Genomic DNA, 24,254 nt, shown 5'->3' on the forward strand with positions numbered 1-24,254 from the left:
AGACATGAAAGAAGACAAACATATATGGAGAAATATACTACATTCATGGATAGAACTGTCAATATCCTTCCCAAATTCATCTATACATTTAATACAATTTTTATTAAAAGATCTAAGAGAGTTTTGTTTTGGTTTTTGAGCCATTGCCTGGGCTAGAGTACAGTAGCGTGTGTCATCAGAGCTCACTGCAACCTCAAACTCCTTGGCTCAAGCGATCATCCCACCTCGGCCTACCAAGTTGGGGACTACAGGAGCGTGCCACCACACCCAGCTAATTTTTCTATTTGTTTTGGAGATGGAATCTCGCTGTGTTGCTCAGGCTGGTCTTGAACTCCTGGGCTCAAGTGATCCTCCCACCTCAGCCTCTCAAAGTGCTGGGATTACAGGAGTGAACCACCACACCTGCCCAATCTAGGAGATTTTTAAAAGTCCCTATCTGTTATAAGTAAATGCCGAAGTATTTAAGTTGAAATGTTATGATGTCTGGGATTTGTTTTAATACATTCTGTGAAAATAATGTGGAAGAAGAAATGAATCAATATTTGCCAATATTGCCATATTTGAATCAAATATTGCCAATATATGTTGATAATTGTCAAAGTTGGAAGATGAATACAAGTGTTTATTATTTAATTCTTTTGGTTTTATGTATTTGAAAATTTCTACAGTAAAAGTTTAAAAGTGTAAATGGCTCAAATTTTAAAACCAGATAAAATAAAACCTTATTTCCACCAAAAGTTAAAAAAAAAAAAAAAGAAACCTAAGTCAAAGTTGGTAAGAAAAAAAGAGAACTTGCTGCTTCACATAACTGAAAAGTGCTAGCTTCAAGTCTGGCTAGATCCAGGGTCTTCCACAGTGACTTTGTCTAACTCTCCTCCTTTCTTGGCCCTACTGTCCTCTAGGTTGGGTCTGTTCTCAGGCAGTCTTGCTTCCAATGAAGGTGACATGACCACCAGCATCTTTTAGACTTCTCTCCTGTAATCTGAGTCACCCAACAGAAAGCTCCAATTAAAGGCCTGGAATTAAGTGGCAGGGCGCTGTTGGCCTGACATGGGTCACCAGCCCATATCTCTTGATCAGGTCCTCTCTAGTGTTAGGGGTGTGCCTAATTAGCCTCTGGATCCCCTGCACCAAGCACGCTGCCTCGGACACAACCAGGTGGGTGGTTGGATGGATGGATGGATGAGGAAAGGGATGGAAAATAAGCAACACAGTGAGACCCTGTCTCAAAAAAAGAGAGAAGAATCCTTTTCATATGTATATAGAGAACATCACCATTTGGAGGGCAGAAAATTCCAAGTGGAAGTGACTTCCCAAGGACAACATGTTACTTGTGTGGTTCTAGGCCCAGGGAGTGGGAAGCATGCCAGCACCCTCACGCATGGTTACTGGCAGGATGCCCAGCATTCACTATAAATTATTTCAATCAGTCCTCATATTCGATAAAAGTGAGAGCTGTTGTGCACCTTTTCTAGATGAGGAAACCTCACTTGGCCAGGGGTGACAAGGAGACGGTGAAGTTAGGGTTCTCAGGTCTGTCTGACCCCATTGTATTCTGCAGCCTGTTGAGGGCAGGACAGACCAAAGAAGGCCTTGTGAGCCTTGCTAAGGAGTGTGGACTTTATCCCAACATTTCAGTTCATTTCTGCTGTATGTGTTTGGCTCCTTGGAAGGTTCTCTGGTCCTGTCTCCCTCCAGGGCAGGTGTACCAGTCAGAAGAATGCTTTCAGTTGCAAGTGCCAGAAATTCAACCCAAACTTATTAGGTTATGTGAAAAAGGAACTTACTGCGTTATGTAACAGAAAAGTTAAGGGGTTCAGGCATAGCTTGATCCAGATACTCAAAAGATGTCAAGGATATGTCTGTCTACATATCTTGCCTCTGCAGTCTTCTGTGTGGGCTCATTCTGGCGGGCTCTTCCTACATGGTGACATATGGTCACTACCAGTGCTGGGTTTATATCCTATCAGCTTACCAACCCCCGTGGAAAGAGGCCTTCCTTCTCCCAGTAGCTCCCAGTACCTTCTGATTGTGTAGACTTGAATCAAGGGTCCATCCCTGAGCAATGGAAGCGTGGCTGGGGAAGCGTGGGCCGTGGGCCCACCCGGATCCCCTCCCGAACCTCAAGGACTGCCTGAGGAAAGGTTGGTTCCTCAAAGGAAAGCCCAGGTACTGCCAGGAGTGAAGACGTAAGAGGGCGCGCCGGCAGCAACAAGAGGGACAAATGCCCTTCTCACGTCGTCCTAGGCAAGCGCCAGCCCCTCCTCAAAGGCACGGGAAGCCGCGCCGCCTCGGGGAAGCTCCCGCGGGCCTCCAGCCTGCCCTGCGGTGGCCCCTGGTGCACGCACCCCCGCGGGGCAGGCCGCCGGCGTCTGGGGTCAGCGTTGTCTGCCACACCCCCTCCCTCTCCAGGCCTGTCAGGCTCACTGCCTTCGGGGGCCTGGTTTTCACCAAAGTGCTTGTCCTCTGTGTGGCAAGGGGCTCTCCACAGTTGAAGGCAGTGTGTGCTTCAGTTCCCTCGTCTGTAAAATGGAGCTAGTAGCTGCCATCTAGGGGCATTTCAGGATTAAATGAGTGTAGTATTGTTATAGTGTTTACAGCTGTGCCTGCCATATAGTAGGTATTCAGTAAACAACAGCTATTGTTCTTATCACTTCAGTTGGAGACTGCACATCACAGTCCCTGCCCCCTCTCAGCCCAGTCCAGTCCTACTGGCATAATTACGTTTTTCCAGTTGAATTATCTGTCACTTCCATATGCATTGTCTCATTAGAGCCTCAGCTTTGTGTGGTGGGCAGAACAAATCTTATTTTATCCCTCATTTACTGATGAAGAAACTGACGTTCAGAGAGGTTAGGACTCTTGCCCGAGAGCACACATTCAATCGGTGGTGGAATAGGATTTGAACCAGCCCCTTGCTGTTTCTGGAACCTCTTAACATCATTGGGCCTTTGCTTGGGCTATCCCCCAGCCCACAGGACCCCTGCGAGCCTTGCCTGTTGGCTCTTTCTCGTCCTTCAGGCCCAGCCCAAATACTCTGTAAACGATAGTAATAAGATTTTACTTTTTAAAATACGTAATAAAATAACATTTATAAAGCCGCTTGCCACTCTCCCACGAGGTGCGTAAGGGTTTCCTTGGATTATTTTAGGTAATCATCCCCATAACACTACTCGGTAGGTGTGGCTCTGTTACAGAGGGAGAAACTGAGGCTGAGAAAGGTTAAGCATCTTGTCAGGAGGTGTGACAGCCAGGGGTCACACTCAGAAAGCAACCAGATTCTAGAGTGGGCCTCTGTCGCCGGCCTCGGAGCTCCGCGCGGGGTGCGCTCTGAATGCAAGATGGGAGCCGACTCTTCCTCCGCCCGGGTCTGACCGACGTCCGGGCTCCTCTCTCCTCCCGCCGGGCCGAGAGCCTGACCCATGGCCTCTGTGGCGGGAACCATCCTAGCCGGACCTCAGAGAAGCCAGGGTTGGCCGCTCCTTCCTGTGCGGCGCTCCCAGGGGGTGGGGACGGCACGGAAGGCACCTGCTTTCCAGAACGGAGGCGAGAGGCAGAGGTGTAGGCAGGAGGAGACACTGGGCCCTGAGCCATCACCGGTTTCTGGCGCCCAGAGACCTACTGGGGAAGCCATCCTGTCACCGCTTTCCCTCTGGGCAGGCCCCTCACACTTCTTCCTGTGCGTCCAGCGCTGTGCTCCCTAATGCCGGGTTATTTCAGCTGTTCCTTGCCACAGCCCTGTGAAGCAGGTGGGCAAGCGCGCTCCAGGTGAACACAGGGCACCCCGGAGGATAAGTGGTCCCTGAAGCCACCCATGAGTAGATCTAGAGGCCGGGACGAGAACCTTGGTCCCCTCGCCCTGGCTGGCCTGCCTTGCCGGCGGCGCGGGGTGCGGAGGCCCGCCCGGCTGCCAGGCAGCTGCGCGAATGCGGGGAAAGGATGCCGAGCAGGCTGGGGCGGGCTGACTGACGGAGGAAGAATGGGGTACTTTTGCATTTTGACATTTTTAAAAAGTGCAGGTTCGATTCGGAGCGACTGGCCAGCAGCATGTGCGCTGGTCGCCGAGCCGGAGGCGGGCGGCGGTGCGGGGGGCGGGCCCGGCCCCCAGAGCTCCGCCCCGAGGGGCGCTGCCCCCGCCGGAGGCGGCGCTCGGCCGCTTCCCATTCATTGTCTTGACAAGAGCATCCTTAGCGGGCGCGTCTCGGCTCCTCCGCTCCTTCCTCCTCCGCCTCCGCCTCCATTTGGGGGGTCACTCTCCACTCTCAGCTCGGCAGCAGGTAAGGCTGGGGCCCCCAGGGCGGCGGGGGTGGCCTGGCGGCCACCGGCCACCTGTGGGGCAGGCGCGAGCGTGGGCGCCGCGGGCTGTGGGGGCGGACGGGCTGTCAGCACCCCGCAGGGCCGAGGCGACGGAGCCGGTGGGTCCGGCCGCCTGGAGGGACGCTGCCTGGAGAGCGAGGGCCCGCCGGGGACCCGAGGGCTCCGAGGAGGTGAGGGAGCGGGGTCCCCGCAGCCAAGATGGGGGTGGGGAGCCGGGCTCAGCACAGACTCCGGAATGGGAGTCTCTGCGGGCGGGAGTGGGGCGCAGGGTGGGGCGAGCGAGGCAGCTGCCCTGGGCTTGGAGACAGGAAGGGGTTGAGAGCAAAACAAGAAAAAGACCAAGTTCCCCTTTCCGTGGTTTCCGGGCCTGGTACCTGCGGTGGGGGAGGAGGCAGGGTGGGGCGATGGCTTCCTACCCCCCACCTCTGGTCTGGGGCTCCCCTCTCCCCAGCCCGGGCTGCTCACGAGACTGGGGCCCTTCACACACCTCCTCACAGCTTTTGGGGCTGGCACACCTAGCAGCCTCCTCCCTGGGCCCAGGGTGGGCTAGGGGCTGGAGCCCAAGGCAGGGCAATGGGCGAAGCTGCGGAGGTGGGCAGAAGGCTCTGGGCAGGGTGCCCTCTGAGCATGGCACAGGCCCCTTCACTGAGCAGGAAGGTGACGCTGTTGGGCACAGGATTGGCCCCTGGAGCTCCTTGTTCCCCACCCAGCCATCGTGGGGGGAACCATCCTAGCCGGACCTCAGAGAAGCCAGGGTTGGCCGCTCCCTTCCTGTGCGGCGCTCCCAGGGGGTGGGGACGGCACGGAAGGCACCTGCTTTCCAGAGCGGAGGCGAGAGGCAGAGGTGTAGGCAGGAGGAGACACTGGGCCCTGAGCCATCACCGGTTTCTGGCGCCCAGAGACCTACTGGGGAAGCCATCCTGTCACCGCTTTCCCTCTGGGCAGGCCCCTCACACTTCTTCCTGTGTGTCCACCCCTGTGCCAGGAGGCGAGGCAGGGCCGGCCCCTGACCCTGCCTTCAGGAAGCTCCCCATGTGGGTATGAGGGATGGCCTCTGGACACAGTAACTAAGGGAGAACCCACCCTCTGCCATCTGGGCTGATGCCCTGGAATCTGAGCCATTAGAGACGAAGGGCTCTGCATCCGAAGGCCAGTCAGTCAACAAACATGTGCTGGGCACCGCTCCGCACCTTCTCTGTTGCAGAGGCTGAGGCTGTGGGACTGAGAGGGCGGCTGAGAGTGGCCTGCAGAGGGTGGAGAAGGTGGGCTTGCCGGCTAGACAGGAGTGAGGGGGCTGGGGAAGGTGAGCAGGGAGGGTGGCAGGCTTTCAGCCACAGAAAGTAAGGGGCAAGGAGCTCCCAGGGATGATGCTCGGACTGAGGGGTGTCCTGGGGAGGTGGGGGCCACTGAAAGATCAGAGCTGACCTGAAGGGAGAAAAGCTCTCAACCTGTGTGCCCCCAGGATGAGCCGGCAGGTGGTCCGCTCTAGCAAGTTCCGCCACGTGTTTGGACAGCCAGCCAAGGCTGACCAGTGCTATGAGGATGTGCGTGTCTCACAGACCACCTGGGACAGTGGCTTCTGTGCCGTCAACCCCAAGTTCGTGGCCCTGATCTGTGAGGCCAGCGGGGGAGGAGCCTTCCTGGTGCTGCCCCTGGGCAAGGTGAGGCCCTGGACACAGCAACTCCTGCACCTAACCCATAGCTCCGGGGAGGTCCTGATTAGGTGATTGTCATCAAGCCTTCCTGGGCCTCAATGTTGTCATCTGTAACACTGAGCTAGGCTGGATGAGCCTCCAGCTCCTCCATGCTGGGGCTGTGTGGAAACTGAAGCTCAGATGGGAGACAGCACAAGAAGGGTGTCACCGCAAGTCCTGCAGGACCTCCCAGGACCAGGTCTCCTGAGTCTCAGCCTGAGGCTCTCCCCTCAGAAGCACAGAGAGGGCTGGGATGCAGTCTGGACAGGCCCAGCAGTGTTCTCTGGGCTGGGAGGGACTCCAGGTTGGGGCCTGTCTGAGAAGCCAGGCTGGGCCCTTGGGGACCCAGTAAGCTCCAGCCCCCAGCTCACAGGCAGAGATGATGCAAGAGGCCTTCTCCCTCCCCAGCCCAGCTTTCCCTCTGGTGGCACTGCCCCTCCACCTGCCGTCTGCCGACCCCACCCCAGCACACCCCTGTGCTCTTTGGGGGGTAAGACAGGAAGGGGAGATGGCCCTAAGCTGTTACCTTAAAAGGGCCGATGGAAGCAAAAAGAAGAGGAAGTGGTTGTCGGGGTGAGAGCTGGGTCCGCACCCTGCATGGCTCTCTACACAGGAAGCCCTGCTGAAGCAGCTGTCCCCGGAAGAGGCCATTTCCAAACCTCTGTTCCTGCCAGGGGGCCAGTTATGACAGACTTCCTCGGACCCCTCCTTTTGGCAGGGCCCATCCCTGCAGCCCCACCATTCACATTCTTCCGTGGAAAGCCCCAACCCTGCCCCTGTCCTGGGTCCCGGGCCTTGGGCTGTTGTGCCCATGGAAGCCTCACTCTGGGACACGGGGTGGGGGGGGGTGCCGACTCTCAGGCACAGACTAGAGACTGAGATAGAGACTGGTGGGAACTTGGCCAGGGTCTCACAGTAAGGCAGGGGCAGGACCCTGCATCCTGGGGTTTGCCCAGGCAACTCTGGGATTGGGGCAAAGAGAAGAACAAACCGTCCCCACCCCAGGCCCTGGGCCACTTCCCAGGAACCCCACAGCCTTCCTCTCTGGGCCTCTCCAAAGTGGGTGTAGGGAGGTTGGATTGGGTTTGGAGGGCAAAAGTGCTTCTGTTAAAGGCCCTCCTGTGCCCTCTAGACTGGACGTGTGGACAAGAACGCACCCACAGTCTGTGGCCACACAGCCCCTGTGCTGGACATCGCCTGGTGCCCACATAATGACAATGTCATTGCCAGTGGCTCCGAGGACTGCACAGTCATGGTGAGTGGTGATGGGGACCCTGGGGCCAGGAGGAGGGCTCCAGGATGGGATCTGACATTTGGACCCCAAAGACTCACTCACTCACCCCTTCTCTGCAGGTGTGGGAGATCCCCGATGGGGGCCTGACACTGCCCCTGCGGGAGCCCGTTATCACCCTCGAGGGCCACACCAAGCGCGTAGGCATCGTGACCTGGCACCCCACAGCCCAGAACGTGCTGCTAAGTGCAGGTGCCACAGGGGCTGGGGGATGAGGGGTGGCTGGTGGCCTGACATGGATGAGGGCAGGAGGATCATGGTTTCTGGCACTGGGGGGGATTGCACAGGTTGTGACAATGTGATCCTGGTGTGGGACGTGGGCACTGGGGTGGCCGTGCTGACGCTGGGCCCAGACGTGCACCCAGACACGATCTACAGCGTGGACTGGAGCCGAGACGGAGCCCTCATCTGCACCTCCTGCCGCGACAAGCGCGTGCGCATAATTGAGCCCCGAAAAGGCACTGTTGTAGCTGTGAGTCACCATGAACCCTGACCCTTGACCCTAGGACCTCTATCCCTTTTACCTGCCATCAACCAGGCGCTTGGATGCTGCCTTCCCTTGCTCCCACCTGGGACTGGCCCCGTAGGGGGTGTGTGTGTGCCTGACCTGCCACCTCCCTTTCTTTGCAGGAGAAGGACCGTCCGCACGAGGGGACCCGGCCTGTGCGTGCTGTGTTCGTGTCGGATGGAAAGATCCTGACCACGGGCTTCAGCCGCATGAGCGAGCGGCAGGTGGCGCTGTGGGACACAGTGAGTGCCAAACTGGGACGCAGAGGGCCCCTGGACTGGGAGTCAAGACTGGAGGCTTGGCCGGGTATGGTGGCTCACGCCTGTAATCCTAGCACTTTGGGAGGCCGGGGAGGGAGGATCTCTTGAGCTCAGGAGTTCGAGCCCAGCCTGAGCAAGAGCAAGACCCCGTCTCTACTAAAAATAGAAAAAGTTAGCCAGGCATGGTGGTGCGTGCCTGTAGTCCCAGCTACTCAGGAGGCTGAGGCAGGAGGAATGCCGGATCCCAGAAGTGAGGTTGCTATGAGCTAGGCTGACACCATGGCACTCTAACCACGGCAACAGAATGAGACTCTGTCTCAAGGACTGGAGGATTAGTCCCTGCTCTGCCACTTGCCGGGCCGGAAAAGCCACGGGCCTCAGTTTACCTGTGCATGAGATGGGGCTCCCACTGTTTGGTGTGGGATGGCTCTCACTGGGTCACTGCCTGGTGAAGATCACCATCCCAGGGCCTGACATGGCCCAGCCCATTGTTACGTACCACCTGTCTCTACAGAAGCACCTGGAGGAGCCACTGTCCCTGCAGGAGCTGGACACAAGCAGCGGTGTCCTGCTGCCCTTCTTTGACCCCGACACCAACATTGTCTACCTCTGTGGCAAGGTGGCCAGTCAGGCGGGGGTGGGCAGGGAGGTGGGTGGTGAGGACTCGGAGAGGACCAGGGCCAAGGCATCTGTTGGAGCTGACTCTCCCTTTGCCACCTGCAGGGTGACAGCTCTATCCGGTACTTTGAGATCACTTCTGAGGCCCCGTTCCTGCACTATCTCTCCATGTTCAGTTCCAAGGAGTCCCAGCGTGGCATGGGCTACATGCCCAAACGTGGCCTGGAGGTGAACAAGTGTGAGATTGCCAGGTGACTGACCCTTGACCCTGACTGGAGCATGCTCCTTGGGCAGTGCTAATAACCACATGCTGGCCTTTAGCCCCCCACCCAACCATGCTGTGGGCGATGCTCACCTTCCCGTTTTCACAGATTCTACAAGCTGCACGAGCGGAGGTGTGAGCCTATTGCCATGACAGTGCCTAGAAAGGTGCCGCTCCCATGCCCTTCCCTGGGCTCCCGGGCGGGGCATTGACCTCAGGGCATTGTAGGGTGGTGCTGCAGCGTAAGTACTCTCTTAACCAGCCTTGGCCTTGCCCACAGTCGGACCTGTTCCAGGAGGACCTGTATCCCCCTACTGCAGGGCCTGACCCTGCCCTGACAGCTGAGGAGTGGCTCGGGGGTCGGGATGCTGGGCCCCTCCTCATTTCCCTCAAGGATGGCTACGTACCCCCGAAGAGCCGGGAGCTAAGGGTCAACCGGGGCCTGGACACTGGGCGTAGAAGGGCAGCACCGGAGGCCAGTGGCACTCCCAGCTCGGTGAGAGGGTGGGGCAGCAGGGGAGTTGGGACAGGCAGATGGGGTAGGGCTGGTGTTTGCGGCAGCTCAAACTCACAACAGTGGGGACCCTTTGGGGGCTGGGAGTGGGTAATCCTGAGGACTTGGAAAACAGGTTTCAGGTTTACAGGCCTGTAGGTCTCCAGGTAGCAACTAGCTGACAGACAGAAGGGCCCAAGGCCTGGGGCTCTTGCGAGGGGGCTTAGCAGATGCCAGGGTAAGGGGAACCCAGGGAGGAGCTGGGCCTAATGCAGCACTGGGTCCCTCAGGATGTCGTATCCCGGCTGGAGGAAGAGATGAGGAAGCTCCAGGCCACGGTGCAGGAGCTACAGAAGCGCCTGGATAGGCTGGAGGAGACCATCCAGGCCAAGTAGAGGCTCCAGGACCTTCAGTGGGGCCAGCCATTCACAACCTTCCATTCAGTCCCCACTCCTAGGGCCACATGGCAGATAAGAAAAGAAATAATAAAATGGCTTTATTTTCTGGTACCTCTCAGACTCTGATGACTGGTTGTCTGGATGCTGGGTCTAGTGAACTGAGTAGCCCTTGCACTTCCCCGCAGTAGCGCTGATGAGACTGCCCATGGTGGGGGTTGGGGAGTGCCTCCAGATGCCCTACAACACAGGAACAGGGCCTCGGTGGGTGGGAACCACCCATGTGGATGTGCTTCAGAGCCTGTTCTCCATTTCCCAGCTCCTCAGGGCTGGCAGGTCTGAGCTATTTAAAGCCCTAGCCTAAGGCCTCAAAAATGTCCATATTCATCCCAAATCTGGCTTTCCTAGTCAACCAAAACATCTGGTTGCATGCAGTTGTACTGGCACTATTGCTTGTGGGGAGCTGAACCACTGCAGGCCCAAAGAATAAAAATAACACGGAAACCTTCTCCAAGAAAAAAGCTTAGAAGCAAAACAACAGCCTGACCCTAGTTTACAGGTAAGGAAACTGAGGCACAGAGTGAGTCAGCTTGCTGAAGGGAGATCCCGAGTCATAGCTTAAGTCTCCCCCTTCAAGTTCAGGGCCTTCCCCTGTGCAGAGCTGCTGCCTCTTGACCCCTTACTGTGGGTCCTCCCTGGGCCTAGCCTCTGGAGAGGGCCCCGGAAGGAATAGATCTGTCAGGCCCTGCTGAGGGGGGACGCGGGAGTAGGTTCTGATGGAGGACACAGGGCTGTTTGGGATGGGTGTCTTGGCCATAGCAGAACTTGGTACATATCATGCAGGGGCCACCAAAGGCCCCATTCCCAGACCCCTGCTCTTCAGCATGCCACAGGAAACTACCTGGGTAGAGAAGTGCATGAAACAGATGGACAAACATCCCCATCTGCCCATTTGGGTTTCACCCTTTATGTAAGCTGTCACCCTGGGCAAGTCACTTCTCTCCAGGCCTCAGCTGCCATCTATAAAATGGGAGAGGGATGTCGTCACAGCCCGGTGAATGTGGTAGGTGGATCCAATCAGGGGTGCAGTCTTGGCTTCTTAAAGAGGCAATGATCCTGCTCTGAGCCTCTCCCACACAATGGGGACAATGGGGCCTTCTGGGGTCTGCATAAGTAGACTCAGTGACTAGTTCTCCTCCTGACCCAAGGGAACTAAAAAAAGTTCAGGAAATGATCCCTGGAGCCCAGAAGGATTAACCAGTCATGACCACGACTCTCAGCTTTACTAGCCCATTCTCTTCTGGTGGGAACAAGAAAGGGAGGTAGGCATTGGAGGTAATTTAGGGACTGAGAAACTGGTCTTGAAAACACAGGGGAACAGAGTGGGTGATGGCTGAAACTTGCAATTTCTCATTCCCAAAGAGCCCTGGCACCAACTGGGTCGCTTGCTATCCCTCCCGGGTTTCAGTGACCTCTGTGCAAGGTCCTACCAACCCTAACAACCTGTGGTTAAGACTGACACAGGAGCACCACCTGCCCCAATTTTGTGACTCAGGTCAGCCTTCTTTTTCTGCTCTAATCCCATCCCTATGCCCTCTCCACAGCTCCAATTCCTGAAAACCTCATGATCTTCCCAGGGGCAGCTGTGGCCACATCAAGCCCAGAGCTATGAGGCCACTGGACCTTCTCCAGTGGGCCAGAAAACTTCAGATTCCAGGTGTTGAGGAGCTCCTACTTGGGCATCACTTCCCCTGAGGCCTTTGAAGGGCTGAGGGAACCTGTAGGGGATGTGCAAAATCCTGTATCATGCATTTGATATTAGGAGGGTGCTGGGGAGAGGGAGAGGCTTGTTCAACTGTCCAGGGCCCTGAAACCTTGAGCACTTCCCATCTCTGCATCTTGAAGGCTGGTAGAAAGCAGGAACCCCCAGCTCTCTGGGGTTGGGTGGGTGGTGGCAGTACAGGCCCTTAGGAGTCTACAGAGAGTTACACAGACACGGCTTGTGAGGCAGGCCCTGGAGGGGACCGTAACAATAAAACTTTCATTTTACAAGCAGGTATACAGAGGCCTAGATGGGAGAGGGCCTTGTCCAAGGTAAAACAGTGGAGGAGGGCAGGGAGAGGCCAGGTCCTAGAGTCAGTCTCCACGCCCTCCCACACACAACACACCAACACAGACACTGGTCCTGACTTATAATTTAATGGCTGTGCAGGTCCTGGTTCCTCATTTCTGCTGCTCACGGGCCCACTGCTCTGGGGTCAGAGTTTTCTGCTCAAAAGCATGGATGTGCGGGAGCTCTTCCACTAGACACGTGTTCACCAGCCTAGGGGGAGAGATGCGGTCAGGAATGGGAGAATGGGGACTGGGTTGCAGCCCTCGAAGCTAGGGTGACTCAGGAGACTGTAGGTGTCCTCAAGGTTTGTAGTCCCCAGGACGTGGGAACAGTTGGGGGTTGGGCTTAAATTGAAATACGCGAAGCAGGGGCCACGAAGGCTGGATCCTTAAAGTCACGGGGCCACCTTGGAGGGGGGTAAGGGAATTAGGTTGCAGGAAAATGGGGAGTGGACAGGGCTGTGGTCCCAGAGTTCTGACCGCTCTGTGCGGCGTGTTGCCGGGACCTCACCGGTGTCTCTGAAGCAGCGGCTTCCCCTCAAACTTGGCGGACACCACCAGGACTCGGAAGCTGGACGCGCAACGGTTGGGGGTCGTGTCCTCCACCTCCTACCCGGCAGAATAATGCGAATGGAGCCGAGCGCGTCCCCCAGGAACACTTTTCCCCCGTTGCGGCGGCTCAACTCACCACGTGCTCCGCCTCCAGGTCCCGCTGCAGCTTCTCCCGAAGGTATTCGGCGCTGAGTTCCATAGCCGCAGTCCAGCTGGGGCGGCAGCCCAGCGGGGACGGAACCTCAACCGGGCCACACCGCCCTGCGCCCTTACAGAAGGCACTTCCGCTGAGGCATCTACTTCCGCCCTTACTAAGGCGTCGGAAAACGCGGTACTCCGCCCTCAAGCAAGCCGAGCTTTCCAGCAGTCAAGCGTTTCCGCGCTTGCCATCAGTTAGCCAATCAGAGTGTGCGTAAGGATGGGCGCTGCCGGAGCCGACGCTCATTGGCTGGCGCTCGTCGCCGTCGTACCGGCCTGGGTTCTGTGGGCGGGTTTCCAAACCTCCCTGCAGCCCAGAAAGAGGGCACGAACCCGGACTGCTGTGACTTCCACGGTTCCTGGGGATCGTCCCCAAGCACTTTTTCCGAAACAAGCATCTTACAGCCCTAGCAGCCCAGCCCTTCCTGGGGTCCTAGGTCATAGCAGTGAACCCCCAGCGCCTGCCCCTTACCCACAAGCCCCGATGGGCCCCGCGGGGGACGCGGTGAGGGCGGGGCGCTTCTACGGCGTTTACCTCCTCTACTGCCTGAACCCTCGGCACCGGGGCCGCGTCTACGTGGGGTTTACCGTCAACCCTGCTCGACGGGTCCAGCAGCACAATGGGGGCCGCAAAAAAGGCGGGGCCTGGCGGACCAGCGGGCGAGGGCCCTGGTAAGAGGGAGCGGGTCTGTGTGTCAAGAAGGAAGGCTTCATGGAGAAGGCGGGCCCCGCGGGGCAGAAGCCTGAGGAGAGGGGCGAGCCAGGCCAGCGATAGAGGGCAGGGCTGCTGTGGGGGCTGATGGGGCTGGAACGGGGCAGGGGGGTGGGGGCTCTAGTGACGAGGGCGGGGTCTGTCACAGGGGAGGGGCGCAGCAGGGAGGCGGTGCCCTGTGGAACTCGGGGCGGGGGAGGGGAGGGGGCTGGCGATCCAGGATGGGGTCCGGCGACCGGGGCCTGGTGAGCAGGGCCGGGGTTGGCATAGAGCCTAGAAGGGAGAGGAACTGAACACAGTCAAGTACCTGGGACTGGAGCGAGGCCTGAGGTTGCAGGTGTGCGGGACGTAGCTCCCCGGAGGGGCCTCGCGGCTAGGCTTGAGGCTGGGTGTGAGGACTCCGAACCGTGGCCAGGGGATTCGGCATGACGGGGTGGGGGGCTCACGGACCGCACCCTCGTTCTCCTCTGCCCCCTAACCAGGGAGATGGTGCTCATCGTGCACGGCTTCCCGTCCGCTGTGGCCGCCCTTCGGGTAAGAAAGAAGACCCGGCGGCGGGCGGGGGCTCGGGGCCTGCCCCAGGCCGCCCCCTGCCCCGAGCTGCCCTGACGCTCTTGTACCCCGTCTGCAGTTCGAGTGGGCCTGGCAGCACCCGCAAGCCTCCCGCCGCCTGGCGCACGTGGGTCGGCGCCTGCGCGGCGAGGCGGCCTTCGCTTTCCACCTGCGCGTGCTGGCGCACATGCTGCGCGCGCCTCCCTGGGCGCGCCTCCCGCTCACGCTGCGTTGGCTGCGCCCTGACTTCCGCCAGGAACTCTGCCTGCCGCCGCCGCCGCACGTGCCGCTGGCCTTCGGGCCTCCGCCGCCCCGGGTCTCTGTCCCCAGGTGCCGCACCAGTCCCTGTGCTGACACCGAGCCTGAGCTGGACCTGGGCGCCGCTGAGGCCTGCTGCACCCTGTGCGCTCACTTGCTCCAGGTGAGATCCGCCCAACGTAGGGGCGGGTCTAGGGTCCAGACAACTGCGGATCAAGTTTGGCCGCCCTGCCCCCGTCTCTAAAATGGGGATGATAGTAGTTGTGGCCATTCACGAGCACATCAGTGCCTCCTCAGTGCCTTTGCACTTTCCCTCTGCCTGGAAGGGTCTTCCCTAGACCTTTTGTCTATTTTTTGAGAAAGAGTCTGGCTCTGTTGCCCGGGCTAGAGGGCCGTGGCGTCAGCCTCGCTCACAGCAACCTCGAACTCCTGGGCTTAAGCGATCCTCCTGCCTCAGCCTCCCGGGTAGCTGGGACTATAGGCACGTGCCACCATACCGGGCTGATTTTTTCCATATATATTTTCTCAAACTCCTGGGCTTAAGCGATCCTACTGCCTCAGCCTCCAGAGTAGCTGGGACTACAGGCATGCACCACCATGCCCAGCTAATTTTTTCTATATAGATTTTTAGCTGTCCAAATCATTTCTTTCTATGGTAGAGACGGGGTCTCACTCTTGCTCAGGCTGGTCTCGAACTCCTGACCTCGAGCGATCCACCCGTCTCGGCCTCTCAGAGCGCTAGGATTACAGGCGTGAGCCACCGCGCCCAGCCTAGACCTTTTGTCTTGACGACATGTCACCTTTTCAGTGAGGTCTTCCCCGGCTTGCTATTTAAAATTGCACCTTTCTTGTACACTTTCCTGCCTCTCTTTTTTTCCTGAACACTTACTAATGTTTGACATACTACATATTTTATTATCTTATTAGTCTCTCCTCATCCCCATACTAACCTCCACAAGGGCAGCTCTTGTTCACTACTGCAGATATTTAACAAATTAATAGATGATGGCCCTGGCTTCTCCTGAGCTCTCAGTGAATGTAAATGGTTGAGTACTTCCCATTCAGAGATGTGAGCTGCCTGCAGCTACTTGGGCTGTAAGGAACTACAGGTGTGGCTGCAGTGGCCAGGCTGTCACATAATCACTCCTGATGCTCAGAGGAAGTTGTACAGCTTAGTTCCTGGGGGCAAGTATTTTACCCTCTCTGTACCTGTTTCTTCATCTGTAAGATGTAAAAAATAATACTATGTGCCTCATAGGGTTGTTTTATGTAATGCAGCGGTCCCCAACCTTTTTGGCACCAGGAACCGGTTTCATGGTAGACAGTTTTTGCATGGACCGGGGGTTGGGGGGACGTGGTGCAGAGCTCAGGCGGTGAGGAGCAGCCCGTTTCCTAACAGGCCATGGACCGGTACTGGGCTGCAGCCTGGGTGTGGGCGGCTGCAGATGTAATGGCCCCAGAACATTGTCCGGTCCATAGAAATGCTTTCTGAAGAAATGCATCATTCCTCCTTGTGTGCTCTTACCTGCCTGCCACCTCTGACAGGATGAAGAGGGTCCCTTGTGTTGCCCCCACCCTGGCTGTCCCCTAAGGGCCCATGTGATCTGCCTGGCAGAGGAGTTCCTTCGGGAAGAACCAGGGCAGCTTTTGCCCCTAGAGGGCCAATGCCCTAGGTGAGTTCGCTACCCCTACTCCTGCCTGGTCTAGCTCTGGGAAGCGGGTGCCCAGTTGTCCAATCTAGGCCCAGGCAGCTGAGTCCTCATCTTGGCACCCAGGGCCTAACCTGGAGGGGGCTTGTGATGCCTGACACTTGTGTTTTCTCACACAACCCCTTGGTAGCTGTGAGAACTCGGTGCTTTGGGGAGACCTGATCTGGCTGTGCCGGATGGGCACTGAGGAGGAAGAAGAGTTGGAATCAGAAGAGGTGAGAGATGGCTTTGGCCCCAGCCTCTCTGCCCTCCTCCATCCCCTGGGCTGCCTTGGACCAATCCCCTTTGCCTCCACAGGAACACTGGACAGACATGCTGGAGACTGATCCTCAGTGTCCCTAACCCTCCTCCCACTCCTGTTCTGTGCCACACACCCCCGCCCCGCCCCAGTGGGTCTGGCCAGGTTTTACTTGAGTTCAATAAAAAGTCTAACTAAGTTAAGGATACCTTCTGGTGTTCGTTGTGGGGTGGGGGGCAGGGTGGAGCAAGTAGGCAGGGGCCCTGCTGGTCACTGGGGCTTGGGTGAGAGGAATACAGGAAGGAGGAGGGGCCGCCACTGGCCCAAGAATGTGACCAGCCCCTCCTCTGCCTGGAGACCCCACTGCCTCAGCTTTCCCAGCTGGCCTCTGAGGTCGTATAGGTCTCTGAAGGCTCTGAAGACTCACACCCTTGCTCAGACTGTTACCTGCCTCCAGCGCCTGGCTTGACTTTGGACTTTAATCCACACTGTGAGGACAAAGGCTGAGGAGGAAGGTGGGGTACTCTCCTTCCTTGAGGCCCTGTGGCTTCCAAGCCCCAGTCTCTTCTTGTCTCTCTCTGTGGAGCTGCCTTCAAACCCTGGGGAAGAAAAGCACCTTCTGGGGGCTGTCATTCTTCTGCCAGCCACGAGTGATGTTCTGTGAGGTCCTCTGGGAGCGTGAAGCCGGGGCTCACTCCCAGAGTCGTTAGGCTCCAGCATCCTCGTGCGTTCTTATCCTGTGTTGCCTCCAGAGGAACTTTCCTCAGTCTGCTCCACCCCCACCCCCTTCACCCTGCCCACCCACATCACTCTGGACTTGCCTGTGTCAGAGCCTGGAATGCCTGGGCCAGAACTTGGCACCTTCAAGACTGGCATGGAGTGAGTGGGCAGGTGAGTGGCCGGCCCTGCCCCATGCCTGCCTAGCACGATCCATCTTCCCCCTTCCCCCCCCCTCCCCGTCCTTCACAGAGTCCGTAAGAAAAAGCCACCTGACCTTGCAGGGACAGTTGGGAGGGGCAGGTCAGGAGCCAGATTACAGCTCAAAAACCAAACCACTATTGGGCTCTTTCTCCTTTCAGTCTTTCTTTTGTTTTCTCCACACTAAATTCACATCTTGAGGTTTTAGGTCAATGTAACTGTGGCTCCAGGCTGCCCCACCCCTTTCCTTCCGGGAGGACTGCCAAGGCCCAGTGCTGGCTCCAGATCCCTCCCACTTTAGAATTACGAAATCCCCGGCTCAGAGAGCAGCTCTGCGCTGACCACACGGCACGCACACGGAGCCACGGCACGCCGAGGTGGGCTCAGGCCAGGTTCCTGAAAAGTCAGGTGAGTGCCAGAGTGGCAGTGGGCTGGGCCGGATCCCCGTCACCCTGCTCGGCTCCTGTGGCTGGTCCCTCTGTTCCGCCTCTCCCACCCCTGCTTGTTCCCCATGGGTATCCCTGGCCTGGATCCCCCTTCCTTCTGCCGAGTCATCAGAGCTTTGCTCATTCACGTACCAGACTCTGGCCCCCAAAACAAGCTCAGTTGCTCAATTGGCCATATTTGTTCCCAAGCCAAGATAGAGTGTGGCTGGGCAAGTGGAATGACAGGCCTGGTCAGCCTGGGAGTTTCCACATGTGAGGGGCCTGCGGAGCTCAAGGAGGCGAACGGGTGGGGGGTGGAGCGCATAGAGGCGCCCACTGGATGGAGGCTGCTTTAGCAGGAAGTAGTGAGAGAAAATCAAGCTGGCCAGCAGGGAGTTAGGACGGGCAGGCCCTAGAGTTTTCTCAAGTGCAGGCTGGAATCTCCTGCAGAGCTTCAAAAACCCTGACGTCTGGGCTCCACCCCAGAGAGTGCTTCAATCCTGCAGTCCCCGAGCCCGGGGCCACGGTCTGTGGCCTGTTCAGAAAACGGCTGCACATCACCGCCTGAGCTCTGCCTCCACCCGCCACCCCCTCCCGTGGAAAAATTGTCTTCCATGAAACTGGTCCCTGGTGTCAAAAAGTTTGGGGACCCGTGGTTTACTTGGTCTGGGATGAAGCCTGGGCATTGGGATTGTGAAAGCTCTGCAGGTGCAGCAAAGGCAGGGGAGTTTGAGTCCCCAGCCCCACCACTCACTAGGCTTGTGAGCTTGGGCGAGTGACTCAGCATCCCCAAACCTCAGTGTCCTCATCTTAAAGTGAGACTTCAGCAAATGGTATTGTTTGATGGTATTAAGGGGTCTGGCCTCTGACACAGCAGCATGGAGCTAGTCCGGGATACTTACCGCCAGCCAGAGGAGTATGTGAAGGGGATCCCGCTTGTCAAGTCCTTTGCAGAAGCTTTGGGGCCGCTGCAGAGCTTCCAGCCCCAGCCCGATGACCTGCTGATTAGCACCTACCCCAAGTCTGGTAGGTGACGAGGGCACCCACCCTCTCCTGGGCCGCCATCCCCACCCTGGCCCGCAGGGGCACGCCCTCAGCCCTGCCCACCTCCCGTTCCCATCTCCCTCCCCCTCTAGGCACCACTTGGGTGAGCCAGATACTGGACATGATCTACCAGGGTGGCGACCTACAGAAGTGTCACCGGGCCCCCATCTTCATCCGTGTGCCCTTCCTTGAGTTCAAAGCCCCAGGGCTTCCCTCAGGTGTGTGGTGGGTGCTGCGGGCAAGTGGAGTGCAGGGAGGGAGGCCCGGGCTCCAGCTCACCAAACCTTTCCCTACCCATGGCTTAGGTTTGGAGACGCTGAAAGAAACACCAGCCCCACGGCTCCTCAAGACACACTTGCCCCTGGCCCTGCTCCCCCAGTCTCTGCTGGATCGGAAGATCAAAGTAAGTGGCCAGGGAAGCCAAGGGGAGGCTCCTGGGGACATCCAGCGTTAGCCCTGTTCTTCTGGGAAGGTCTTCTCACTTCCTCGAGCCTTTTCTCATCTTGATGGGGAGACTCTCTGCCTCTTGATCTGGTGGGGGTCAGACAACCAGGAAAGTGAGGCTGTTCACTGCAGACCCGAGAAAGGCGGAGCCCAGGTGATCACAGGCTCTCGGGAGAGGGGGCTGGTGGGAACCCGGCATGTCTTGCTCCAAATCTGGGTGTGATGGCATCAACGGAGATTAGATTAATGTAAAATATGGCTCCAGGAACCAGCTAGGACTTCGGCATCAAAGCAGGGTTCAAATCCCAGCCCAGTAATAACCTATCTTGAGAGCTCTCAAGTCAGCTTCTAAGCCTCAGTTTCCTCCTTTGCCAGACAGGGATAACTTCCCTCACAGGATGCTGTCCAGGGCGACAGGAGGGCAGGATGGGGGGCCCAGGACTGGTGTGGGGTGTGCTGTGTGGTGATGGTGCTGCGGGTTGAGGTGATCTGCCCCTGCAGGTGGTCTATGTTGCCCGCAATGCAAAGGATGTGGCTGTCTCCTATTACCACTTCTACTGCATGGCCAAGGTGCACCCTGATCCTGGTACCTGGGACAGCTTCCTGGAGAAGTTCATGGCTGGGAAAGGTGGGCCCTACTCGGGGAAGGAGGGGGTGGAGCTGAGGAGCAGCAGCTAGAACTAACTCCAGCCCCACCTTGGTGCCCTGCCCCTTCCCAGTGTGCTATGGGTCCTGGTACCAGCACGTGCAGGAGTGGTGGGAGCTGAGTCGCACTCACCCGGTGCTCTACCTCTGTTATGAAGACATGAAGGAGGTGAGACCACCTGTTCCTGCTTCCCTCCATGTCGCACCTGGGGGGCAGGATCCTCACAGAGGCCTGCCAAAGCCCTCTCAGGCCCCCTCCCTATGGCAGTGCCCACCCCATCCTGGATCTCCGTCCTGCCTTCCCTCAGCTGGAGTGCCAGGCACTCTGTACGGCTCTTATCTCTGGCGCCTGAGTCAGCCATATGTGCAGTCACTGATCAGCAGTTCACTGCCCTCTACTCTCCCTGCCAAAGGGTTTGCCAAGGGTTTACCCTGGGACCCGGCATCAAAGAACACCGTGCCTGTCCTCACCCAGGAAGAACCAAACCCAGCTTATTACAGGATCACAGGCAGGTGAGGGGATGAGTGAGACAAGGAGCTGGTGCTGCGGTTTCTAGTGGAAGTGGACAGGTCCCTTCTGAGGTTAGAGAGGAGAGCCCCCTCCCTTTTGTTTGCTCAGCGAGAACCCAAACCTCGCTGAAGAGTCCTCTGCTTCTCTAGAACCCCAAAAGGGAGATTCAGAAGATCATGGAGTTTGTGGGGCGCTCCCTGCCAGAGGAGATCGTGGACCACATTGTCCAGCACACATCTTTTGAGGAGATGAAGAAGAACCCCATGACTAACTATACCACCGTCCCCCATGACATCATGGACCATGACATTTCCCCCTTCATGAGGAGAGGTGGGTGCCCAGCCGGGATGGGTGTCGCGGGAGGGTGGGAGCAGCAGCCAGAGCCCACCCTGAGCCATGGGGCCCCTCTGCAGCGGGACTTCAGCCCCCTCCTTCCCCCACAAGGCATGGCTGGGGACTGGAAAACCACCTTCACTGTGGCCCAGAGTGAGCACTTTGACGCTGACTACGCCGAGAAGATGACTGGCTGGGAGCTCAGCTTCTGCTCACAGCTGGGAGTGGTGCTCAGCGGGAATCACTCCAGAAGGAGCGTGTGAAACAAGCTTGACCCACGGCCTCAAGAATAAAGTATGATCTGGGTTCGACGCAGGCTTCTATTGGAAGCCAAGAGGAAACCTGCGCTGAAAGAGTAAATGCCCACTGGGACCAAATAAGGCCAGCTGCCCCCGCAGCCTCCAGCTCCCCGATTTGCCCTGCTTGGGGAGGGGAAGAGTGTTTGGAGAAGTAAAACCCAGGAGACGCCGGCCAGGGGGAAAAGTATTTATTTGATCACAGAACACCTTTGTTGATTTCCCCGTGAGGGTGGTGGGAGTCTGCCAGCCAGCTTCACTTTTTCTTAGGCTCCTTACAAGCCACCACGTACCTCTGGGCCACATTGAGGGGAGGGGAGTAACCATCTGCGTAGGAGGTGTCTTCAAACAGGACGGAGTAGTCGTCCTGGGGCTGCAGCGGAGGCAGACGGGACAGGCTGGTCAGAGGCCCCCGGCCGGCCAGCCCCATCTTCCACTCAGAGTCAGGATGTCTTATCCCCACCGTCCCTGCTCTTTTCTCAGCAACAAGGGGCCAAGGACAGGGACTAAAGAGCAGGAAGAAAGGAGACTCACTCCCTACACGGTCGGGCCACAGCTGCAGGACCTGGTGCCATTCGGGCACCTGTGTTAAGAGGATCAAGGACAGCCCAGAGGGCAGCAGGCAGAGATCCTGCCCTTATAATGTGTGCCCAGGAGTCAGACTTGGGCACAAGCTTCCCATCTCAGGGCCTGTATCCCCCACTGACTGCAGAGGTGAGACGAGGCTGGAGGAGCAGCAGGCCGCTCAGTCGGGGCTTGCCAAGGGGACCACAGAGCGGACTCTGGGAAGCAGGAGAGGGAGGGCAGGTCCCTTTAGCTGAGGTGTGAGGTGAAGAGAAAGGGGAAAGACACAGGAGGATGACCCCTGACCTTCTTGGTCAGCCTGGTCCTGTGCCACAGAGCCTGCCTTACCCGTTGTGGGGGCGCGTGGATCAGCGCACGGTAGAAGCAAGTGGTCTGGGGGTACAGGGCCAGCACAAGCTGCTCCTTCTGGAATAAGGCCTCCGGGTCTGTTTCAGGGTTGGCCTTCCACTGGGGCAGTGGGATGATCCGCCGCCGGCTCAGGGTGTGTCTCCTGGGGGTGAAGGGGACTTACATCAACCCATAGCCAGGTGGGGGGACTCCCTCCCAGGCTCCCACTGCCCCCCCTGGCCCGGACACTCACTCTTTGCCTTCTTCATCAATGTCATCTACCTCATACCTGTGGACAAGGAAAGGCCCGACGGGGTGAGGTGCACAGTCCACGCGGGGCTGAGACGGGGAAGGAGCCCATGTTTCCTTCACACCCATCCCTGCCCACAGCACCCTCTGGTAGGAAAGAACGTGGCTAAAGCAGGTATGAAGAGAGCAGCCCGGGGACCACGTGTCCACTCACTTGTTGGTGGCATGGCTGTAACTGACCACCTCAGCCAGGATCCACTGCTCGTCCCCGTCCACAGCCTTTACCCGGGCAGCCACTTTGTCTCCAGGTTTGGCCACATAGTCCCCTGAGGCTGGAATGGCCCCACAGAGGGGTGGGGGCCTGTGAGTGGAACAGAGCATCAGTCCCAGGCCTTGCCGCCAGCCCCTCCCCCGCAGCTCCCGCCCTCACTTGTCACCAGGCTTCCCGATCCACAGGGGCAGGGTCATCGCCGACTGCTGCAGCAGGGTCATCAGCACCCCCCTGCGCATGGTCTTCCGGGGCGGCTCCGAGTCATTGTACAGGCCTGCGATCTTGGCCGCTGCGGGAAGGAAGTGAGCCCCTGAGGCGCCAGGGACAGGCACTTGCCCCACACCCACCCTCATGCCCCGCTGTCACATGTGGACTCAACCTCAGGCCTGGCTGCATACACCTGCCTGACTTCACACAAGGCCAAGGTGGCACATGACAACATTCTGAGGGGCGAGGGGTCTGTCCACTATGGGTTTGTAGGAAGGGCAAGAGGGAGGTGGGAAAGCCAAGGAAATGGCCACAAAGGGCTGGGAGGCTGGGTTTTCAGATGCGCAGGGTGTGGCTCAGCAAGAAATGGGACTGGGCTGTGCCAGGACGGAGGAGGCAATTGGCCCAGGCCACAGAGGAGGAGGGAGATGTGAGGGCAAGAGCAGAACCATCTGGAAAACCGCGTCTCCCAGTGTTGGGAGTGCTGTGCTTTCCCTTCGCAGTGCCAGGCCCACAGTGCCAGCCACCCCGCGGGATGATCCACCAGGCTGCAGCCATGGGCTGCTCTCAGGAATCTCACTCTGGCCAGACTCGTCCTCTCCAACTCACCGATCCGCCTCTCTTCCAGCAGAGACTTGATTTCAGCAATCTTATCTAGGGCCTTCCGAAGGATGCTGAGGGTGGGGAGGAGGGAGAGAGAGGTCTGGTGGAAGTATATAGCACAGACTTCCTTTTCTAGTTGCAGCAGGCTGGATGATTCAGACCAACCCTACTGCTGAAAATTAAAAACTCTCAGTAAGATTTTTAGTCTTTTTTTTTTTTTTTTTTTAGACAGAGTCTCACTCTGTTGCCCAGGCTAGAGTGCCATGGCGTCAGCTGAGCTCACAGCAACCTCACACTCCTGGGCTCAAGCGATCCTCCTGCCTCAGCCTCCTGGGTAGCTGGGACTACAGGCATGCACCACCACGCCCGGCTAATTTTTCTATATATATATTTTTAGCTGTCCAGATCATTTCTTTTCTATTTTTAGTAGAGACGGGGGTCTCGCTCTTGCTCAGGCTGGTTTCTAACTCCTGAGCTCAAATGATCTGCCCGCCTAGGCCTCCCAGAGTGCTGGGATTACAGGCATGAGCCACCGTGCCCGGCCAAGATTTTTAGTCTTAAAAGCATAAAAGACAAGACAGTAGGAAGTGGCAGGCCAACAGCTCTTCAGAGAAAGCAGGATCCCAGAGAGGTGAGCAAGTGGACTGGGTGGCCTCTGACAAATCCTGAAGAAGTGCAGCTCAGTTCTGGCAGCCTCTCACCTCTTGAGGACAAAGGGTCAAACTCAGGGTCTACCCAAGATGGGACATGTAAAAGGGGAAACCCCCAGAGGTGGGGAGAGCTGCTGGTCCAGAGCAGGGCTGGGGTGGAGGGAGCTAATCCCTGAAAGGCTATACCCAGACAAACCCCAGCATGGACTTGCAGTCCCAGGAAACTATGAAGTCAGTGTTTGGGGGCTCCAGGATGGCAGGGACCCAAGTAACCTCACAGAAGCAAACAGAGCTTTGCTGGAGGCAGGTAGAAATCTCCCCAAAAAATATTTCAACAGCAATAAGCAGTGCAGACTCCACTTTGGGTCATTTTTTACTCCTCTGCTCCCATGGCAAACCCTAGTCCATTCCTTTGGCAAACTTATTAAATGCCCCCATGGTACTAAAGATCTTTGTCCAACAGAAGGAAGTACCTATGAACAAAGCACATGACCCATGGAGTTCACCAGGCAGAGGCCAGAAGATGGGGATCGGCCAGGGGCAGCCCAACCAAAGCAGGGAGGGTGAACAGCCTGCC

The 24,254-nt window shown here is 57.7% G+C and overlaps 5 protein-coding genes across 15 annotated transcripts in view; 3 read left to right on the forward strand and 2 right to left on the reverse strand.

The window, feature by feature from the left end:
* Nucleotides 1–4,155: 4,155 nt before the first annotated feature.
* Nucleotides 4,156–9,952, forward strand: CORO1A (coronin 1A). Of its 3 annotated transcripts, XM_045543438.1 has the most exons (12): nt 4,156–4,277; nt 5,522–5,579; nt 5,780–5,978; nt 7,144–7,266; nt 7,365–7,494; nt 7,590–7,774; nt 7,933–8,052; nt 8,585–8,689; nt 8,794–8,939; nt 9,060–9,117; nt 9,231–9,446; nt 9,734–9,952. In XM_045543438.1, exons 3-12 carry the CDS (start codon nt 5,781–5,783, stop codon nt 9,836–9,838), a joined length of 1,386 nt encoding a protein of 461 aa, XP_045399394.1. In that variant the 5' UTR covers nt 4,156–4,277; nt 5,522–5,579; nt 5,780; the 3' UTR covers nt 9,839–9,952. The 3 variants fall into 3 exon arrangements, with proteins under 3 accessions (XP_045399394.1, XP_045399396.1, XP_045399395.1); XM_045543440.1 differs by lacking the exon at nt 5,522–5,579 and having other exon boundaries at nt 4,192–4,277; XM_045543439.1 differs by lacking the exons at nt 4,156–4,277; nt 5,522–5,579 and adding an exon at nt 4,463–4,487.
* A 2,069-nt stretch (nt 9,953–12,021) lies between these two features.
* On the reverse strand, nt 12,022–13,141 carry BOLA2B (bolA family member 2B). The gene is made up of 3 exons (XM_045543456.1): nt 12,639–13,141; nt 12,462–12,559; nt 12,022–12,161 (listed from the first exon to the last, which is right to left on the reverse strand). The coding sequence occupies exons 1-3, from the start codon at nt 12,699–12,701 to the stop codon at nt 12,062–12,064; spliced, it is 261 nt and encodes an 86-aa protein (XP_045399412.1). The 5' UTR covers nt 12,702–13,141; the 3' UTR covers nt 12,022–12,061.
* On the forward strand, nt 13,003–16,372 carry SLX1A (SLX1 homolog A, structure-specific endonuclease subunit). 2 transcript variants are annotated; one of them, XM_045543452.1, is made up of 6 exons: nt 13,003–13,372; nt 13,895–13,946; nt 14,044–14,385; nt 15,768–15,895; nt 16,062–16,146; nt 16,229–16,372. In XM_045543452.1, exons 1-6 carry the CDS (start codon nt 13,185–13,187, stop codon nt 16,271–16,273), a joined length of 840 nt encoding a protein of 279 aa, XP_045399408.1. In that variant the 5' UTR covers nt 13,003–13,184; the 3' UTR covers nt 16,274–16,372. The 2 variants fall into 2 exon arrangements, with proteins under 2 accessions (XP_045399408.1, XP_045399409.1); XM_045543453.1 differs by lacking the exon at nt 14,044–14,385.
* A 919-nt stretch (nt 16,373–17,291) lies between these two features.
* Nucleotides 17,292–20,959, forward strand: LOC123632782 (sulfotransferase 1A1). Of its 4 annotated transcripts, none has more exons than XM_045543442.1 (8): nt 17,296–17,495; nt 18,367–18,538; nt 18,649–18,774; nt 18,862–18,959; nt 19,502–19,628; nt 19,720–19,814; nt 20,306–20,486; nt 20,601–20,959. In XM_045543442.1, exons 2-8 carry the CDS (start codon nt 18,391–18,393, stop codon nt 20,750–20,752), a joined length of 927 nt encoding a protein of 308 aa, XP_045399398.1. In that variant the 5' UTR covers nt 17,296–17,495; nt 18,367–18,390; the 3' UTR covers nt 20,753–20,959. The 4 variants fall into 4 exon arrangements, with proteins under 4 accessions (XP_045399402.1, XP_045399398.1, XP_045399399.1 ...); XM_045543443.1 differs by having other exon boundaries at nt 18,387–18,538; XM_045543445.1 differs by having other exon boundaries at nt 17,297–17,495; nt 18,390–18,538.
* Nucleotide 20,960: 1 nt separating this feature from the next.
* Nucleotides 20,961–24,254, reverse strand: part of SGF29 (SAGA complex associated factor 29) — a 60,448-nt gene continuing 57,154 nt past the window's right edge. For all 5 annotated transcript variants that reach the window (XM_045543450.1, XM_045543449.1, XM_045543447.1 and 2 more), the window contains 6 exons: nt 23,034–23,098; nt 22,377–22,506; nt 22,161–22,307; nt 21,951–21,986; nt 21,698–21,860; nt 20,961–21,158 (listed from right to left, as the gene is read on the reverse strand). In XM_045543450.1, coding sequence (XP_045399406.1) covers nt 21,042–21,158; nt 21,698–21,860; nt 21,951–21,986; nt 22,161–22,307; nt 22,377–22,506; nt 23,034–23,098 — 658 coding nt within the window. In that variant the 3' untranslated portion in view covers nt 20,961–21,041. The remainder of the gene's footprint in view (nt 21,159–21,697; nt 21,861–21,950; nt 21,987–22,160; nt 22,308–22,376; nt 22,507–23,033; nt 23,099–24,254) is intronic.

Source organism: Lemur catta, chromosome 2 (assembly GCF_020740605.2).
Source record: "Lemur catta isolate mLemCat1 chromosome 2, mLemCat1.pri, whole genome shotgun sequence".
Classification (NCBI taxonomy): domain Eukaryota; kingdom Metazoa; phylum Chordata; class Mammalia; order Primates; family Lemuridae; genus Lemur; species Lemur catta.

Excerpts from the sequence above, each read along its gene's own strand:
- LOC123632782 (XM_045543442.1), top strand. The coding sequence starts at position 18,391 with ATGGAGCTAGTCCGGGATACTTACCGCCAGCCAGAGGAGTATGTGAAG. Across the intron at positions 18,539-18,648 it reads TAGCACCTACCCCAAGTCTG|GCACCACTTGGGTGAGCCAG; the intron begins GTAGGTGACGAG and ends CTCCCCCTCTAG. Across the intron at positions 18,960-19,501 it reads TGCTGGATCGGAAGATCAAA|GTGGTCTATGTTGCCCGCAA; the intron begins GTAAGTGGCCAG and ends CTGCCCCTGCAG.
- BOLA2B (XM_045543456.1), bottom strand. The coding sequence starts at position 12,701 with ATGGAACTCAGCGCCGAATACCTTCGGGAGAAGCTGCAGCGGGACCTG. Across the intron at positions 12,560-12,638 it reads ACCTGGAGGCGGAGCACGTG|GAGGTGGAGGACACGACCCC; the intron begins GTGAGTTGAGCC and ends TCTGCCGGGTAG. Across the intron at positions 12,162-12,461 it reads CCGCTGCTTCAGAGACACCG|GCTGGTGAACACGTGTCTAG; the intron begins GTGAGGTCCCGG and ends CTCTCCCCCTAG.
- CORO1A (XM_045543438.1), top strand. The coding sequence starts at position 5,781 with ATGAGCCGGCAGGTGGTCCGCTCTAGCAAGTTCCGCCACGTGTTTGGA. Across the intron at positions 8,053-8,584 it reads AGGTGGCGCTGTGGGACACA|AAGCACCTGGAGGAGCCACT; the intron begins GTGAGTGCCAAA and ends CTGTCTCTACAG. Across the intron at positions 9,118-9,230 it reads CCATGACAGTGCCTAGAAAG|TCGGACCTGTTCCAGGAGGA; the intron begins GTGCCGCTCCCA and ends CCTTGCCCACAG.
- SLX1A (XM_045543452.1), top strand. The coding sequence starts at position 13,185 with ATGGGCCCCGCGGGGGACGCGGTGAGGGCGGGGCGCTTCTACGGCGTT. Across the intron at positions 14,386-15,767 it reads TGTGCGCTCACTTGCTCCAG|GATGAAGAGGGTCCCTTGTG; the intron begins GTGAGATCCGCC and ends CACCTCTGACAG. Across the intron at positions 15,896-16,061 it reads CTAGAGGGCCAATGCCCTAG|CTGTGAGAACTCGGTGCTTT; the intron begins GTGAGTTCGCTA and ends ACCCCTTGGTAG.